The sequence below is a fragment of the Miscanthus floridulus genome, chromosome 7 (assembly GCF_019320115.1).
Source record: "Miscanthus floridulus cultivar M001 chromosome 7, ASM1932011v1, whole genome shotgun sequence".
Taxonomy (NCBI): Eukaryota; Viridiplantae; Streptophyta; class Magnoliopsida; order Poales; family Poaceae; genus Miscanthus; species Miscanthus floridulus.
Window position 1 is genome coordinate 114265188 of NC_089586.1, and position 19944 is coordinate 114285131.

A 19944-nucleotide genomic window follows, 5' to 3' on the forward strand; every position below is an offset into this window, starting at 1 on the left:
GGCCGCTTCAAGATTAAGACCTTATGTAGAGGCACTAGAGCACTCAACTCTGTACTCTAGCACCCTAATTGTTGCTAAAATGCTCCATTTTAACATATTGCATAATACCTTTAATCATGTTTAACAATTATTTATGTTGAGCGCTGCAGCATCTATCCAAAATGCATCCCAAACCATAGGTAACAAGGATATGTGCTACAAGTAATAATCTAGGTAAATTCTTAAAGCTAATTCAAATTTAGACACATGCATGAATATGAATTGTAAAGTTCATAGGTATAAGAGGCCTTTGCTACATTTGCATTCCTCAAAGTTTTCTTGGTACTGCTGATCTTCATGCTGATCCTCAGTCACCTCGAATTGATCACCCTATAAACGTGTTCCAATTCACCAATCAAGCATCCAATCCAATCATTACATGCATACAAATAGACTTCTATTAGAATAGTACACCAAACAGCAGAAACATAGATTAAAAATCTTATAAAACTATTCTACATACTGCTATGAACACGTGAGCGAAAGAATCACTCAAATCGGCCTTAAAACGTAAAAGTTATGCATGAAATAAGGTTCCAATGACATTTCTGTAAATAACCTGAACTTATTTTTGAATTAAAACAATTAAAATCTGAATTTAACCATATTATGGACAACACACACTATTTCCTAAAACTACAGGGTCTAAAACGAATAAAAAACAGGACTGAAAAATAATTCATTTGAACTATACTGAACCGCGGGTTGATTTATTGACAATCGAGGGGCTCAACTGCAAAATCACCCGACGGGTCGTGGTTGACCGTGTCGCTGGCTAACTAGGTAGCCATGTGTCCACGCGTGAGTGGCGTAGTGCACCACGTGTGCGTGGGCGTGCTCTGACGCGGCGCTGTGGGCTGAGTCCTTAGGTCACGGTGGACCGGTCACATACCGAACCAGTATGGCCTAATCGTGGCCATCCAAATAGATCCGACGGCGAGGGATGAATGAGAGAACCCCCCCCCCATCTGTATAGCAGCTCCGACAAGCCTGCCATGGCTGGCGGTGAGCCGAGCGCCACAGCGAATGCCGGTACAGCATTCTAGACCATCCCGATAGAAACCAAACCCACGAAAATGAGGCACCGGCTCACGCGAACTCAATGGGATGCGAATCTACGACGCGGAGCACGTCGAGGCGATGGCCCCCAAGGCGGCGCCGTGGCCGACGTGACTGGAGCTCACCGAGACGGCATTCTAGGGCATCATCTAAGTAAATAGGGGCACGGGAAGGGGAGCAGCTCACCACAAATTTGACGGAGGTGGTCATGGTGTTCGAGAGAGCTCCGAGGGTCCAGGTCAACAGCAGCGGCGAACTAGAGAGAGGAGAAGGTCATAGGTTAGGGTAATCTCATGCAATCTGAGGCCAAAACTGTAACACCCAAAATTTTTACCACAAATTAGCAATTAATTCTTAGCATTTATTACATTTTCTAGGTATTTTTAACTTAGGCCAAATAATAAATATTGAATAAATAAAATAAACTATAAGTTTAGAAACTTGTTTGTTGCATTCATGCCGAGTCATATGGGTTTTGATTGAGTGTAGGGCTAGAAGATTTGAAATTTGTATTCAAAACTTATTTGAATTTGGCTTAAAAATGAAAATGGAGAAAATAGAATTTGACAAACATTTGATTTGAAAAAAAAAGAGAAAGACACCTTCTGGCCCAGCTAGCCCGGACCTTTTCCCCTCCTCCTCCCGCTGGCCTATCCCGGCGGCCTGCCCGCGACTGCACCGCGCGGCCTGCTCGCTTGGGCCCGCTGCTTCTTTCCCGCGCCAGCCCGCAACGCACGCGGCCCAGTTGGCCACCCGCGCGCGCACGCACCAACTCGGTGGCCCAGCTACTGCTTCGCTGCGGCCCGCTTCGCGCAAAGGCATGCCACTGCGGCCTGCTTGGCTTCACCCGCGACGCTCGCCCTCTCCCTTTCTCTCTCGCTGCGCTCCGGCCCCACCGGTCAGCGCCCTTTCTTCTTTCCTTTCTTCTTCCCCGAGCTTCCTTTTCCTCTCCCGGCGTTTTCCTTTCTTCGGCCACCGATGGCGCGTCCTCGATGGAAAGTCACCGGCGCCGTTTGGAAGGTGCCGAGCCCCTCCCTGCTTCCCTTCCTTATTTCCGCGCACACCCGGCCTATAAAACCCTGAGCCGACCCCGCCTTCTCTCCCCACCTTTGCCCGCTACCGAGAGCCACCGCCGCCGGTGAGAGCCTCCCCCTTCCGAGCGCGAACGCCGACGCCAAGGCCACCCGAAGCTTCACCGGATCTTCCCGCGCCCGTAGGTACATTCCATTTCGCATTTTGGCGCTGTTTGGCCTGGCTACGCCCTCACCCGCGCTCTCTTTCTCTCTCCAGAGCCCCGCCGCCGTCGACACTGCGTCTGGAGCTCGTCCCGAACGCCGTGTTCCCATCCCGGTGACTCACGGTGAGCCCCTCCACCTTCCCGTGCTCTCAGCTTTCGTTTTGGCGCCCTAGGGAGCCGTAGCCCGAGGTCCCGGCGCACCAGCCATGGCGCCGCCGGCCTTTCTTTCTTCCCCGGCGAGCCATCGCCCGGATCTCACCCTGTGTCGTCCGATCATCAAGGAACGGTCCAGATCAGCTGGTACCGGTTCGGTCCACCGCGGAACGTGGACTCAGTCCACCGTGGCCGCGTCAGCGCCCACGTCAGCGCGCCCACGCCCGCGTGGTGCACCGCGCCCAATGAACAGCCACCGCGTGTCGATGAGTCAGCAGCCCGGTCAGCCATCGGGTCAAACCCCAGTCAACCGAGCGCGTTTTGCAGAAAAGCCCCCGCTTTTTCCAGAAATCAACCCGCGGTCCAGTCCAGTTCAAACTAATTTTTATTTAGTCCTATTTTTATTCATTCAAGTCCCTGAAGTTTCCAGAAATAGTAAGCCCGGTCCATATTTCATTTAAATTCAGATTTTTAATTATTTTAATTTGAAAATAGGTTAGTTTATTTACAGAATTGCCATTACATCTTATTTCATGCATAACTTTCACGTTTTAAGTCCGATTTGAGTGATTCTTTCGCTCATGTGTTCGTAGAAATGCGTAGAACAGATCTGTAAGCTTTTCAACATATGTTTTCACTGTTTGGTGTACTGTTCTAATAGAGTTCTATCTTGTATGCATGTAATGATTGGAATGATGCTTGATTGATGATTGGATCACGATTAGAGGGTGAGCCATTCGAGGTGACTGAGGACCCCCAGCAGGATCAGCAGTACTCCTAGGACGACTTTGAGGAAGGCAAGTGTACCCAAAGGCCCCTTGTTACCTATGAACTACTACCACTTACATTCATGCATGAGTTTAATTTGAATTGCCTTTAAGGACTTTACCTAGATGATTCATTGTACCACATATCCTTGATACCTGGGTTTATTGGGTAGGCATTTTGGATAGATGCTGCAGCGCTTAACATGAAGTAATTGTTAAACATATTTAAAGACTATATGCAATGAGATAAAATGGAACTTTTAGCAATAGATAGGGGGCTAGAGTACGGGGTTGAGTACTCTAGTGCCTCTCCATAAGGACTTTATCCTGAAGCGGCAACCTAGGAGGGACCGTACAACCCTGAGTGTCAAATGGCTCTGACTTTAACCTATTATCTAGTTTGTACTAGCTCGTCTGTAGCTCCAGTAAGGGGTAAGAGGGTATCTTTCCTTTTTCTGTTAGGGTGTGCACCGTGCTGCGATGCCCACGTGTGCCATTCCTTTGTAGCTATGATTTGTTAGTGCAACTAGCTAAGGGTTTCATAGTGAAACTCTGCCACACTTCCTGGGAAGAGGTGTAGTGGGTCTCGCGAACCCCTGCATTGGGAATCATGGCTCGGTGGGTAAAGATGTACAATTTCTACAGAAATAATTAACCTGTTATAACAGCCATGCTCACGGATACGAGCGGTCTGGATCCTTCGAGATTAGTGGTTACTGTGGATGATGGATGGTTGGGAATTGAGACAAAGCTGGATGATACTTTAATACCACTTGGGATTTGGGACTGTTCATTAAAGTAGTAATTCAGGTTGCTAAAAATTGATCAACTAAAATTGTGAACCGCAGTCAAATAGTGTCAAGCCTATTTGAGCCTCATAGATCCCTTTGTTATACTTGCTAAGCATGGTGAGCTTACACTTGCTTTACATCAAATGAAAATCCTAGATGGGTAACAGATAATGGGTATGAAGAGTTTCCAGAGGATGTCCAGGACTACTAGGAAGACGTTCACCAGTTGGAGTCCCTGTGGCAGTTGGGCTAGTTTTTCCGCTGTGTTTATAATAATATTGCCTTCGAGCAAACTTTGTATTTAACTTTATGATGAGATATGCGATGTAATAAGTACTTTACTTTGATACTACTACAATTTGTGATATATGTGTGTGTTTGGACATCCTGGGCGCACATATATGAGTGCTTGGTTTTGCTTTGCAAAATTGGGTGCGACAAATTGGTATCAGAGCTATAACTGACTGTAGGACGAACAACCTAGTTAGAAATGGACGTTTCTAGGATCATATTATCTTTATTTTACTACTTTAATTTGCTATAAAATTTTTGCTTATATTTTGTTCTTTATCCATTGCCAAAAATTATTTTGTTCTAATACTCAACCTTTTCATTCTTATAGATGGCCCGTACCAAGCTGACCTCGCGCAAGAGGACCATTCCGATGCCCACCAGGAGGACCAGGTTCACTTTGGGCAAGCGTGTCTCGGCACATCTGGTGGAAGCTCTAAGGAACCAGGAGGAGGAACCACCTGTGGAGGTACCCATGGGGGAACCTCTGGAGGACTTGTTGGAGGATCCGATGGATGAAGAAACAGAGGAGGGACCCTTGTTTGAGGGACCCATTGAGATAGAGGAGTCTGGGGAAGATCCTGAGGAAGTACGAGAACAAGGTGGCCAGGAGGGAGCAGGTGACCCCGATGATGGAGATGGTTCTGATGATTCTGATGCTGATGGAGGTGATGAGGGTAATGGTGGAGACGGTGGAGATGGTGGAGACGATGGAGACGGTGGAGACGATGGGGATGATGACAATGATGATGATCACAATGCACCGTTGGCTCAGGGATGGACTACGGAGATCCACTATGACTTGGAGGGTGATGGCTACTACCACCCTAGGCTTCTCGCACTTGTGCATCGCTACCACCCTAGAGGCACTGTTCAGTACAGGACGGAGCATTGGACCCACCCCGACTACACCGGCTTCTAGGAGACAGAAGTGTACATCCGAGAGGGGACTCGGGTGTGCTACATCCACCGCGCCACCACTGCACGGCTCACACGTGCGGCCGTCATCAGGGATCTAGCTCGACAGGCGTTGATGGTCAACCGCGACCGTCACTTCGACGACATCGCCTAGGAGGATGACCGCTATCTTCCCCGCCGTCGAAGCGGATAGTCTACGTGCAACATCGCTACACCACTTGGAGAGGCGAACCTAAGGCTGAGGCCTACCCTGTTGTGCTTGGCTGAGACCCACACTGACTTGGATCAGGCCCTGGACGAGCTCGACGTCATGGGGAGGGCCTACATGCAGCTGGCTCGTGAGAACGCTACACTGAAGCAACAGCTGGGAGGTCCAGATGTGGAAGATTCAGGAGTACCCGCTCAGTCACCCCCGAGGACCAGAGGAGAGTCTGGAGACCCCAGCACCAGCACCACCATCGACCCGTACCCATAGGAGAGTCTTAAAAATATATAATAAGCACGCGTAGCTACGCGAGAGAGTATTTAGTTTCTTTCTTTTAATGGTTGGACAAGTGTTAGTTGCATGGTTGGATGTTTATCATTATGAATAATGTTTGATTTGGATCTTTGATATGATTGTGATGACTTGTGGGCATGTCCACGGTCATTTAGTTAAGGTTAAGGTTTAGGAATATTATGAATAAATAGTTGGGTTTTGTTTTATCATGCTGTCCATTCTGTATCTTTCGGAACAGTCTGTCTTTATCAGTTCATATCTCACAATCTAGATACTCAAAGGTCATGAAATTTTTATGGAGATAAGTAGACTTCAACATCTTTCTTCCGGCTCTGGAATCACCTCAATAGCTAGTATAAATTGTGAGATACAACTGTTATAAGTCGAGGTTTCTGTGCTGTCAGGATTCCGGAATAGTACTTCTTATCGTCTGAATTTGACTAAGTAAACGTTGGAATCTGAAAAAGTATTCTAAACGAAAGTTGTAGAGAATTTCATAAGATTTCCAGAAAGGTATGCTACGCAATCGTATGATAAACAGAGACTGAGATATGCTCGTTTTACAGCACTGCTGCTATCCAACTCGCTGGAAAAATTCAGAACAAATATCTTCTTGCATACCCTACATATATCTCTTGTCTACACCTACTCTTGTTACACCAGTATCTTGTAAGAGTTATATGCTTGGACGTGTGAGACTTATATGATGCCTCTACAGATGGTGAACACCAGGAGGAACAACCAGGGAGGTGAGGAACCGCCACCACCACCCCTAGTCTCCATGGAGCAGCTGATGATGATGCAGACCCAATTGCTTCAGCAGATGGCCCAGAACATGCAGAACATGGGGCAAGGGAATGGAAATGCACCCCCTCATGTCAGGGATAAGAGGGGAGAGTTTCTGAAAGGACACCCACCTGTATTCAAGCACTCTGCCGATCCACTCCAAGCTGATGACTGGCTACGTGCCATAGAGAGGCAACTGGAGATTGCCCAATGTGATGATAGGGAGAAAGTTTTATATGCTTCTGGACAGTTGCAGGGAGCTGCATAGGATTGGTGGGACTCATTCCGCTTCGGCCGCACCGAAGCTAATCCCATCACTTGGGCTGAGTTCCGCAGTGCCTTTCACACTCAACACATGCCTGCGGGACTGATGAAGCTGAAGAAGAAGGAGTTCTTGGCTCTCAAGCAGGGGGGCATGACTGTTGCTGAATATCGTGACAAGTTTATACAATTGTCATGGTATGCACCTACTGAGGTAGACGAGGATGGAAAGAGGCAGGAGCTGTTTATGGAGGGCTTGAATGATGGTCTCCAGTACCAGCTGTTGTCCCATACCTTTGCTAACTTCCAGCAGCTGGTGGACAAAGCTTTAGTGATTGAGAACAAGCGCCGCCAGATGGAGGACAAGAAGAGAAAATTTCAAGGACAGCAATCTGGGAGCAACTCTCGCTTCCGTACCAACCCTCAACAAACTCAACCTCAGCAGCGCTATCAAGGTCAGACAGGTCTCAACCGCAACCAGCAGTAGCAGTGTGCACAGCAGCAGCAACAGCAGTTCAAGGCACCAGCTCAGCACCAGCAGCAACCCAATAATGTACCAGTGAGGAATAATGCCCCCAATGCTCCGCAGAGGAATGGCGCACCAAAAGCGCCAAATGCAGTTAATGATAACAAGTGCTTCAATTGTGGAGAGCCGGGACATTACTCTAATAGATGCCCCAAGAAGACTAACTCACAGCAGAACTACGTTCGGGGAAAGGTGAACCATGTTACTGCTGAAACAGCTCAGGAGGCACCGGATGTGGTGATCGGTACGTTTCCGGTCAACTCAAACTCAGCTACAGTACTTTTTGATTCTGGTGCTTCGCATTCCTTCATAACATACACATTCATAAAGAAGCATGGTATTCCAGTAAGTGTTATGAAGAAACACATGTTAGTAAGCTCACCTGGTGGGGTAATGAAAGCAGAGTGGATATGCTTAGCTGCTAGTCTCAGCATAAGGGGGGTAGAATTTCAAGCAAATCTTGTAGTCATAAATTCCACCGGTATCGATGTCATCTTGGGTATGGATTGGCTAAGGTTGCAGAAAGCAGTTATTAATTGTGGTAATAGCTCAGTGAATCTTATCACTTCAACTGGAGAAGAAGTGGTGTTTGTGGCAACTCAGTCTGCTACAGAAATCTGTCGGGTTAATCAGTTGGAGGGCACAACCTTAGAAGATATAAGGATAGCAAATGAGTACCCGGATGTCTTTCCCAAGGAATTGCCAGGTATGCCACCTGACCGAGACATCGAGTTTATAATTGAACTTTTACCAGGAACTGCACCCATAGCTAAGAGACCCTATAGAATGGGAGTGAATGAATTAGCAGAACTTAAGAAACAACTAAGGGAATTGCTAGATAAGGGTTATGTTCAACCTAGTTCATCACCATGGGGTGCACCAGTACTGTTTGTAGAAAAGAAGGATGGTACACAAAGGATGTGCATAGACTATAGGTCACTTAATGAAGTCACAATTAAGAACAAGTACCCATTGCCTAGAATTGATGACCTATTTGACCAATTGAAAGGGGCTTGTGTGTTTTCCAAGATTGATCTTCGATCTGGATACCATCAGTTGAGGATAAGGCGTACTGACATCCCCAAGACCGCCTTTGTGACCCGCTATGGACTGTATGAGTTCACAATTATGTCTTTTGGTCTGACTAATGCACATGCCTACTTCATGTATTTGATGAACAAAGTATTCATGGAGTACCTTGATAAGTTTGTCGTTGTGTTTATTGATGACATACTAGTGTATTCTAAGAATGAAGAAGAACATGAAGGGCATTTGAGATTGGTGTTGCAAAAGCTTAGAGAACATCAACTTTATGCCAAGTTCAGCAAATGTGAGTTTTAGTTAAAAGAAGTATCTTTCCTTGGTCACATAATCTCTAATGGAGGAGTAGCAGTAGATCCCAAGAAGGTTAGAGATGTGTTGAGTTGGAAGCCACCTAAGGATGTTAGTGAGATTCAGAGTTTCCTGGGTATGGCTGGGTATTATAGGAGATTCATCGAGGGATTCTCTAAGTTAGCCAAGCCCATGACTGCGTTGTTGGAGAAGAATGCCAAATTTGTATGGACTAAACAATGCCAGGACAGTTTTGATGAGTTGAAGAAGAGACTGACTTCTGCTCCAGTGCTCATCTTACCTGATCTCACCAAAAGTTTCTCTATCTATTGTGATGCCTCACGGCAAGGTCTAGGAGGTGTTCTTATGCAAGAAGGCAGAGTTGTTGCCTACGCATCTAGATAGCTGAGAAAACATGAGCTAAATTATCCGACTCATGATCTGGAATTGGTAGCTGTGGTGCATGCTCTTAAGATATGGAGGCACTACCTGATTGGTCATAAGTGTGAGATTTATACGGACCATAAGAGTCTAAAGTATATATTCACACAGTCAGATCTGAATCTGAGGCAACGAAGATGGCTTGAGTTAATCAAGGATTATGACTTGGATATTCACTATCACCCGAGAAAGGCTAACGTTGTAGCAGATGCCTTGAGTAGAAGGAGTTATGTGAACATGGCCTATACAACTCAACTACCTGAAGAGTTGTGTGAGGAGTTCAAATACTTGAATTTGGGTATTGTGGCCAACACCATGGAGTTAGAGGTAGAATCCACTCTGGAACAAGAGATTCGTAAAGGACAGATGGGTGATGAGAGGATCAAGGATATTGCAGAGCGTATAGTGATTGGTAAAGCCCCAGGATTCCATATGGATGATCAAGGGACAGTATGGTTCGGTAAAAGGATTTGTGTGCCAGAAGTAAAATCTATTAGGGAGTCCATCTTGAGGGAAGCTCATGACTCAGCCTATTCCATACACCCAGGAAGTACTAAAATGTATCTTGATCTTAAAGAGAGGTACTGGTGGTATGGACTAAAGAGAGACGTAGCAGAACATGTGGCTATATGTGACACGTGCCAAAGAGTGAAAGCAGAACATCAGAGGCCAGCAGGTTTACTACAACCTATGAAGATACCCGAGTGGAAATGGGAAGAAGTTGGAATGGACTTTATAGTTGGATTACCCCGTACACAGAAAGGATTTGACTCTATCTGGGTGATTGTTGACCGATTGACAAAAGTGGCCCATTTCATTCCGGTCAAGGTAACTTATTCGAGTGCAAAGTTAGCAGAGTTGTATATGGAAAGGATTGTATGTTTACATGGTGTACCAAAGAAGATTGTTTCGGATAGGGGTACACAGTTCACATCACATTTTTGGCAGAAATTGCATGAGTCAATGGATACGAAGTTGAACTTCAGCTCAGCTTACCATCCTCAAACAGATGGACAGACCGAAAGGACAAATCAGATCTTAGAGGATATGCTAAGAGCTTGTGCTCTGTAGTATGGGACAAGTTGGGATAAGAGTTTACCTTATGCCAAATTCTCCTACAATAATAGCTACCAAAAGAGTCTTAAAATGGCACCGTTTGAGGCATTGTATGGCAGGAAGTGCAGAACACCATTGTTTTGGAATCAAACGGGGGAAAGCCAAGTCTTTGGACTAGATGTTTTGCAACTAGCAGAAAAACAAGTGCAAACAATAAGGCAAAACCTAAAGGTTGCACAATCCCGACAGAAAAGCTATGCGGACACAAGGAGAAGAGATTTGGCATTTGAAATTGGTGATTTGTCTATCTCAAAGTTTCACCCATGAAAGGAGTAAAGAGATTTCATACCAAGGGAAAGTTATCACCTAGGTATGTGGGACCATTCAAGATCATTAACAGAAGAGGAGAAGTTGCTTACCAGCTAGAACTACCAGAGCAGCTCTCAGGTGTTCATGATGTCTTCCATGTGTCGCAACTTAAGAAATGTTTGAGAGTACCTGAGGAACAACTACCCTTGGAAGAACTGGATATCCGAGGAGATCTATCATACAAAGAGTATCCAGTGAGAATCCTGGAAACAGCGGAGAGAATCACAAGGAGCAAAATAATAAGAATGTGCAAGGTTCAGTGGAACAGACACTCAGTGGATGAGGCAACGTGGGAAAGAGAGGAAGATCTGAGAACTGACTATCCCAATCTCTTTGAACCATCCGAATCTCGAGGATGAGATTCATTCTAAGGGGGGTAGGTTTGTAACACCCAAAATTTTTACCACAAATTAGCAATTAATTCTTAGCATTTATTACATTTTCTAGGTATTTTTAACTTAGGCCAAATAATAAATATTGAATAAATAAAATAAACTATAAGTTTAGAAACTTGTTTGTTGCATTCATGCCGAGTCATATGGGTTTTGATTGAGTGTAGGGCTAGAAGATTTGAAATTTGTATTCAAAACTTATTTGAATTTGGCTTAAAAATGAAAATGGAGAAAATAGAATTTGACAAACATTTGATTTGAAAAAAAAAGAGAAAGACACCTTCTGGCCCAGCTAGCCTGGCCCTTTTCCCCTCCTCCTCCCGCTGGCCTGTCCCGGCGGCCTGCCCGCGACTGCACCGCGCGGCCTGCTCGCTTGGGCCCGCTGCTTCTTTCCCGCGCTGGCCCGTAACGCACGCGGCCCAGTTGGCCACCCGCGCGCGCGCGCACCAACTCGGCGGCCCAGCTGCTGCTTCGCCGTGGCCCGCTTCACGCGAAGGCACGCCACTGCGGCCTGCTTGGCTTCACCCGCGACACTCGCCCCCTCCCTTTCTCTCTCGCTGCGCTCCGGCCCCACCGGTCAGCGCCCTTTCTTCTTTCCTTTCTTCTTCCCCGAGCTTCCTTTTCCTCTCCCGGCGTTTTCCTTTCTTCGGCCACCGATGGCGCGTCCCCGATCGAAAGTCACCGGCGCCGTTTGGAAGGTGCCGAGCCCCTCCCTGCTTCCCTTCCTTATTTCTGCGCACACCCGGCCTATAAAACCCCGAGCCGACCCCGCCTTCTCTCCCCACCTTTGCCCGCTACCGAGAGCCACCGCCGCCGGTGAGAGCCTCCCCCTTCCGAGTGCGAACGCCGACGCCAAGGCCACCCGAAGCTTCACCGGATCTTCCCGCGCCCGTAGGTACATTCCATTTCGCATTTTGGCGCTGTTTGGCCCGGCTACGCCCTCACCCGCGCTCTCTTTCTCTCTCCAGAGCCCCGCCGCCGTCGACACCGTGTCTGGAGCTCGTCCCGAACGCCGCGTTCCCTTCCCGGCGACTCACGGTGAGCCCCTCCACCTTCCCGTGCTCTCAGCTTTCGTTTTGGCGCCCTAGGGAGCCATAGCCCGAGGTCCCGGTGCACCGGCCATGGCGCCGCCGGCCTTTCTTTCTTCCCCGGCGAGCCATCGCCCGGATCTCACCCTGTGCCGTCCGATTATCAAGGAACGGTCCAGATCAGCTGGTACCGGTTCGGTCCACCGCGGACCGTGGACTCAGTCCACCGTGGCCGCGTCAGCGCCCACGTCAGCGCGCCCACGCCCGCGTGGTGCACCGCGCCCAATGAACAGCCGCCGCGTGTCGATGAGTCAGCAGCCCGGTCAGCCGTCGGGTCAAACCCCAGTCAACCGAGCGCGTTTTGCAGAAAAGCCCCCGCTTTTTCCAGAAATCAACCCGCGGTCCAGTCCAGTTCAAACTAATTTTTATTTAGTCCTGTTTTTATTCATTCAAGTCCCTAAAGTTTCTAGAAATAGTAAGCCCGGTCCATATTTCATTTAAATTCAGATTTTTAATTATTTTAATTTGAAAATAGGTTAGTTTATTTACAGAATTGCCATTACATCTTATTTCATGCATAACTTTCACGTTTTAAGTCCGATTTGAGTGATTCTTTCGCTCATGTGTTCGTAGAAATGCGTAGAACAGATCTGTAAGCTTTTCAACATATGTTTTCACTGTTTGGTGTACTATTCTAATAGAGTTCTATCTTGTATGCATGTAATGATTGGAATGATGCTTGATTGATGATTGGATCACGATTAGAGGGTGAGCCATTCGAGGTGACTGAGGACCCCCAGCAGGATCAGCAGTACTCCTAGGATGACTTTGAGGAAGGCAAGTGTACCCAAAGGCCCCTTGTTACCTATGAACTACTACCACTTACATTCATGCATGAGTTTAATTTGAATTGCCTTTAAGGACTTTACCTAGATGATTCATTGTACCACATATCCTTGATACCTGGGTTTATTGGGTAGGCATTTTGGATAGATGCTGCAGCGCTTAACATGAAGTAATTGTTAAACATATTTAAAGACTATATGCAATGAGATAAAATGGAACTTTTAGCAATAGATAGGGGGCTAGAGTACGGGGTTGAGTACTCTAGTGCCTCTCCATAAGGACTTTATCCTGAAGCGGCAACCTAGGAGGGACCGTACAACCCTGAGTGTCAAATGGCTCTGACTTTAACCTATTATCTAGTTTGTACTAGCTCGTCTGTAGCTCCAGTAAGGGGTAAGAGGGTATCTTTCCTTTTTTTGTTAGGGTGTGCACCGTGCTGCGATGCCCACGTGTGCCATTCCTTTGTAGCTATGATTTGTTAGTGCAACTAGCTAAGGGTTTCATAGTGAAACTCTGCCACACTTCCTGGGAAGAGGTGTAGTGGGTCTCGCGAACCCCTGCATTGGGAATCATGGCTCGGTGGGTAAAGATGTACAATTTCTGCAGAAATAATTAACCTGTTATAACAGCCATGCTCACGGATACGAGCGGTCTGGATCCTTCGAGATTAGTGGTTACTGTGGATGATGGATGGTTGGGAATTGAGACAAAGCTGGATGATACTTTAATACCACTTGGGATTTGGGACTGTTCATTAAAGTAGTAATTCAGGTTGCTAAAAATTGATCAACTAAAATTGCGAACCGCAGTCAAACAGTGTCAAGCCTATTTGAGCCTCATAGATCCCTTTGTTATACTTGCTAAGCATGGTGAGCTTACACTTGCTTTACATCAAATGAAAATCCCGGATGGGTAACAGATAATGGATATGAAGAGTTTCCAGAGGATGTCCAGGACTACTAGGAAGACGTTCACCAGTTGGAGTCCCTGTGGCAGTTGGGCTAGTTTTTCCGCTGTGTTTATAATAATATTGCCTTCGAGCAAACTTTGTATTTAACTTTATGATGAGATATGCGATGTAATAAGTACTTTACTTTGATACTACTACAATTTGTGATATATGTGTGTGTTTGGACATCCTGGGCGCACATATATGAGTGCTTGGTTTTGCTTTACAAAATTGGGTGCGACAAAAACGAAGGAATATGGGCACCTACGGTCGCGGTGAGTGATGGCAAAGCTTCGGGGTGCGTCGAAGGCATTGATTGGGCACCAGAGTAGGCGGATGACGACAGCAGTGCGAGCTCGGTTGTGGCCAACGGAAGCGAGAGAAGGAGGGCTCAGCTATGGACTTTATAGGTGAGAGGGGCACTGCGGTAGAAGGAAAGCAAGCACACAGATCGTGAATCATGGATTTGCGAGCCTCTTCCTCGGTTGGCACGGCCGCGGTGGCAACTTGATGAGCTTGGCAACGCCATCACCCGACGGCGAAGAAAGGAAAGGGGAAGACAGATGCTGACAAGTAGGTCCCGGTCGCCAGAGAAAGGGAGAGAGAGGGCGAGCGGCGTGGCGCGAAGCAGGCCAAGCAGCGCGCCGAGCTGGGCCACGTTGGTGGGCAACGGGCACGCAGCGTGCGAGTGAAAGGGAGACGTGGAGCGACGACACGGAGTGGGCTGCCGAGCAGGCTGGCGTAGAGCGGGTCATGAGCGTGAAGGTGGGAAGGGAGGGGAGGCGTTGGCTAGGCCACCAGCAGGCCAGGCGTAGGAAAGAAAAAGAAAAAGAAAAATTGGGCTGATTCTAGAGTTGGGCTGGAAGGGGAGAAAGAAGTAAGTTTTTAAAAGAAATTCCTTTACTATTTTCTGAGCTTTGAAAAATGATCACTTTCAAATGAAATTTGAATTCAATGTCAAACTACCTAGCCCTACACTCAACCAAAAACAGTATGCTTTGCCATGAATGCAACAAACATGTTTTTAAACCTTATAGTTAATTTTAATTAACCAAAATTGATTATTTGGCCTAGGTTAAAATGCATAGAAAATCAGAGAAATGCACAAATTTCATTACTAATTTATAGTTGAAATTTTTGGGTGTTACAATAGAGCTCGCTCTTAATAATGACAAAGGACTTAGCATGACGCGTGAGCCATCGAACCTCCATTTTGTCCGTTGGCAGCGCCTCACGGAGGAGGTAGTCGAGGTAAGGCATCCTCCAGTCGGCCAAAGGGTCGCAAGATCCTCGTCAAGCTCCATGACTTCGGGGTCGGATGGAGCCGCCGACTGGTTAGCCCTCGAGCCCAGGGCAGGCAGCCCGTCACCGGTTTGTTCTGGCTCCTCGTAGCAAACCGAGGGCTTATACTGATCGCTGGCTAAGACGCCCATCGACAACGGCTCTCGGTCGGATGCCGTTTTTGCCAGCACGTTGGCCGCCTCATTGAGATGCCTTGGGATGTGATTGAGCTCGAGACTATCGAACTTGTCCCCTAGTTGGTGAACTTCTTGGTCATATGCCGCCATTTTGGCGTTGTGGCAGCTTGATTCCTTCATGACTTGGTCGATGACCAGCTAGGAGTCGCCCCGGATGTCAAGCTGCCGGATACCCAACTCGATGGCGATGCGTAGGCCATTGATGTGTGCCTCATACTTGGCCATATTGTTGGAGGAGGGGAAATGGATGCGAACCATGTATCTCATGCATACCCCGAGGGGCGAAACAAAGACCAGCCCCACATCGGTACCTTTCTTCATCAGCGATCCATCGAAGTACATCATCCAATACTCTTGGTCGATGACTGTTGGTGGTATTTGGATCTTGATCCACTCTACAATGAAATCGACCAGCATTTGAGACTTGATGGCCGTCCAAGGGGCATATGAAATGCCTTGACCTATCAGCTCGAGTGGCCACTTCATGATTCTTCCTGTGGCTTCCTGGTTTTGGACGACCTCGCCGAGAGGGAAGGACATCACGATCATCACCAGATGTGACTCAAAGTAGTGACGCAACTTCCTCTTGCCAATCAGACAAGACCTCGCTAATGAAGTACATAGGACGCTACTCTTTGAGGGCGTGTCCCTCTTCTTCTCGCTCTACCACCAGGGCGACGCTGACCACTTGCGTGGTGGATGCAATGTAGAGCAGAAGTGGTTCCCCATCGGTCGAGGGGACTAGGATTGGGGCCTTCGTCAGGAGCTGCTTGACCTTGTTAATTGCCTCTTGGGCCTCGGGCGTCTATTCAAAATGGTCAGCCTTCTTCAGAAGCCGATAGAGGCAGAGACCTTATTCACCGAGGCGTGAGAAAAAGTGTCTGAGCACAGCGAGGCACCCTGTAACTCATTGTACACCCTTTATATTCTGAATCGGGCCCCATTCTCATGATGGCCGAGATCTTCTCCTTGTTGGCTTCGATGCCGCGCTCGGAGATGATAAAACCCAGCAGCATACGCCTTGGGACCCAAAAAACATATTTCTTGGGGTTGAGTTTGATGCCGTTTGCTTAGAGTTTCACAAAGGTCTACTCTATGTTGGCTACGACCTGGTCAGCCTGTTTGGACTTGACCATGATGTCATCTACATAGGCCTCAATGGTTTGCCTGATGAGGTCACCGAAACACTTGAGCATACAACGTTGATACATAGCCCCCGCATTTTTTAGACCGAACGGCATTATGACATAGCAGAATGAACCAAATGGGGTGATGAAAGATGGCATGAGTTGGTCGCACTCTTTCATCATTATTTGATGGTACCCGGAGTACGCATCAAGGAAGTAAAGGGTTTTGCACCCTGAGGTCGAGTCCACTAGTTGGTCAATGCATGGCAAAGGAAATGGATGCTTTGGACATGCTTTGTTGAGACCCATGTAGTCAACACACATTCTCTATTTCCCACTCTTTTTTCATAAAAGAACAGGATTGGCTAATCAATTGGGGTGGTATACTTCCTTGATGAACCCGACCGCCAAAAGCTTCGCAATCTCCTCACCGATGGCCCTGCATTTCTCCTCATCGAAGCGGCGCAGGCGCTGCTTCACCGGTTTGGAGCCTAGCCTGATCTTCAAGGTGTGCTCAGCAACTCCTCTTGGAATGCCTAGCATATCTAAGGGTTTCCACGCAAAGATGTCTCTATTGGCATGGAGGAAGTTAGCGAGTGCGCTTTCCTATTTGGAGGAAAGTGTGATGCTGATGCACACCACTTTTCCCTAGGAGCCACTGGGCTCTATGAGGACCTCCTTGGAACCCTCTATAGGCTTGCAAGACCTGGCCATCTGCTTGGGGTTGGGCGCTTCTTCGACGACCTCCTCCCTGATGGCCGCAAGCTCTTTTGAGGCAACAATTATAGCGGCCTGTTCACAGCACATGACCTCGCACTCGTAGGTGCGCTAGAAGGTGTCGATGGTGATGATCCCGCATGGACCTGACATCTTCAACTTCAGATAGGTGTAGTTAGGGATGGCCATGAACTTCACGTAGCTTGGATGTCCTTGGATGGCATGGTAGGTCCCATGGAACCCGACCACCTCGAAGGTAAGGGTCTCTATCCTATAATTGGTCAGATTCCCGAAGGTGACGGGCAAATTGATTAGTCCAAGTGGCATGGCCTGCTTTCTAGGTACGATGCCATGGAAAGGTGCCCCGATTGTTTGGATGCGCGATCGATCGATACCCATGGCGTCGAGCATTTCAGCGTACATGATGTTGAGGCCGTTGCCTCCATCCATCAGCACCTTGCTGAGCCACTTCATGCCGATGATTGGGTCGACCACGAGCGGGTATCTTCTCGGCTATAGGACACTTTTGGGTGGTTGGTCTGATCAAAGGTTATGGAGGCCTTCGACCATCGAAGGAAGGAAGGCACGGCTAGGTCAATCGTATAGACCTCATAGCGCGTAAGCTTTTGGTGACGCTTGGAGTCATAGGCCACCAACACTCCAAAGATCATGAGGCAGCCGACCCTCCAAAGATCATGAGGTAGCCATCCAGCATCGGCAATCTACCTTCCTTCCCTTTGGTGTCGTCCATGGCTGGCTTGGGCTCCTTCCTATACTCCCCTTGTTGGAGCCTCCAGACAAGAACCACTTCATAAGGGCACAGTCCTTGTATAGGTGCTTGATGGGGAAAGCATGGTTCGGGCATGGCCCTTTGAGTAGCTTCTCAAAGTGGTCTGGGGTACCCTCGGTGGGCTTTAGACCCCCCCCTATGGTCGGCAGTGGCCACGAGCGAGCCCTCGCGCCACTTCTTGTTCTTCTTCTTATTGGGATAGTTGGAGGCACCTTTGCCGGTGTCCTCATCCTACTTTGCCTTGCCCATGGGGCGGTCAAAAATTGCTCCGACCACCTCCTCACCCAAGGCATCGCTGGTGGCGATGTTGAGGAGCTCCTTGGTGGTTTGTGGGCCCTTACCTCTTAGTTTATAAACCAGGGACTCACAGGTGGTCCCGGATAGGAAAGCTCCTATGACATCGGTGTCGGCAGTCGGTACCATGGTGGGAAGACAGCGTTGAGGATGTGTCAGCCAAAGGCCTAAGGTCCCGACAAGTCAGGGCTCGGGCTTCAGTCCTTGCTGCTATCATAGCGTCCACCACGACGAAGGTAGTAGCCATGGCTAGCCTCCTCCCTCTCATTGTCGTGGGCATGCCTATGGGCCTCTAGGGTGTCACGCGTAGCATGGTGGAGCCCAAGACACTCATGCACCGATGTCGTGGTGCATGGCCTGCTGCCTTGCTATGCCTGGTGGACTGACACGTCCTTGTCGAGTCACTCTGAGGGCACGTGCTGGCTGGCGTTGAGCTTACGTCATTGGGACAATGAGATCTTTTCCTGCTACACTATCGCATGCTCGAGTAGCGTGCAAATCTTGCGATGGGCCCGATGATCATTGGGCATTGTGGGCCCTAGAAGCTCCTGGAGGAAGGCCACCATGGTAGCGATGTTCTGGCTTGCCCGGGTGAAGTGTGGGAGGGCTTTATCGTCCTCGATGATCCTCCAGTTCATGTCGTGGGCCACGGTGCACGCACGCCCACCATCTCCATGGCGCTCGATCTCTCACTCAATCTCTGTGTGTTCCTGCTCAAGCTGGAGTCATGCTTCTTCAAGCTCTTGGTGCTGCACCCTCAGCTGCTCTATTGGTAGGCGAGGTGGGGCCCCTGCATCCCCCTCGACTTTGTCATCAAGGTCATCCATTGGGGTAGCCCCTCCCTCGTGGATGCTTTTGATGTATCTCTCGAGGGTACCTGCCATGAAACATTCTCACGAGGGGTGGTGGCTCCCCCTGCTAGAGTTAGAGTAAGAGGGCGACTCTGATTCTCCCATGAGAAGGTCATGGAAAGATTCCATGACATATTCAGGCATCCCCACAAACTCATCGTTCATAGGGGATGGGGGCATGCCCTGCACCACAAGGTGGCCAACGGTCTTTGTGGTGTGGCCTAGACCAAATGGGAGGGTTGTTGAAGCGCTTTGGATGAGGTATTCTGAGGAGAGTGGCTCTCCTTCAGCAAGCTACGTCATGATGTTGGCGAACGAGAAGGTGAGGCAACGCAGGTCCTCCCGGGATGGTTGAGTCGTTTCTAGGAAGGCACTAAGCTAGTGCTCTAGCCTCCTATCATTGAAGCCAAGGAGCTTATCGCTGCTAGGGGCCTCTAGTGCGTGTAGCTATAGCTCCTCAAGCACCTCGAAGTGGAGATGATGGACAACAGTGGGAACCTGCGCCAACTCTCCCTCCATCATAATGATAAAGTCGAGGTTCTCGAAGCGCACATGCATGCTTGGGGTCCAGCTGACGCCATGACTAGCCATCTGAGGCCTGATATAGATGTCGAGACACACAAAAAGCCCCAACCTAGTGCGCCAACTATTGGCATTTTTGGACCATCGATGATTAAATTTATGTTTGTGTGTCTGGCTCGGATGGTGTGCTCAGAGGACACAAGGGTTTATACTAGTTCAGGCGGAACATCCCTATGTCCAGTTCATTGCTGCTCATGTTACCATCACTTGGTTTGCAGTAGGGGTGTGGGGGTATGGGCCCCAGTATTCACAAGATAAGACATGGGCCACACCATCAGAGGTGGCCCAGCCCACAAGATCAAGGTGTCCACGGCGCTGCTCACCGTGCACCACAAAATATTATATAGTACCAAATAGGCTACTTT

General features: G+C 48.3%; 1 protein-coding gene across 1 annotated transcript; it reads right to left on the reverse strand.

Annotated features, from left to right (window-relative positions):
- Nucleotides 1–17173: 17173 nt before the first annotated feature.
- Nucleotides 17174–17536, reverse strand: LOC136466097 (uncharacterized). The gene has a single exon (XM_066464573.1). The coding sequence runs from the start codon at nt 17534–17536 to the stop codon at nt 17174–17176; it is 363 nt and encodes a 120-aa protein (XP_066320670.1).
- Between the last annotated feature and the right edge of the window lie 2408 nt (nt 17537–19944).

What these genes read in the sequence shown, in the direction of transcription:
- LOC136466097 (XM_066464573.1), bottom strand. Translation starts at nt 17,536, where the DNA reads ATGAAGTGGCTCAGCAAGGTGCTGATGGATGGAGGCAACGGCCTCAAC.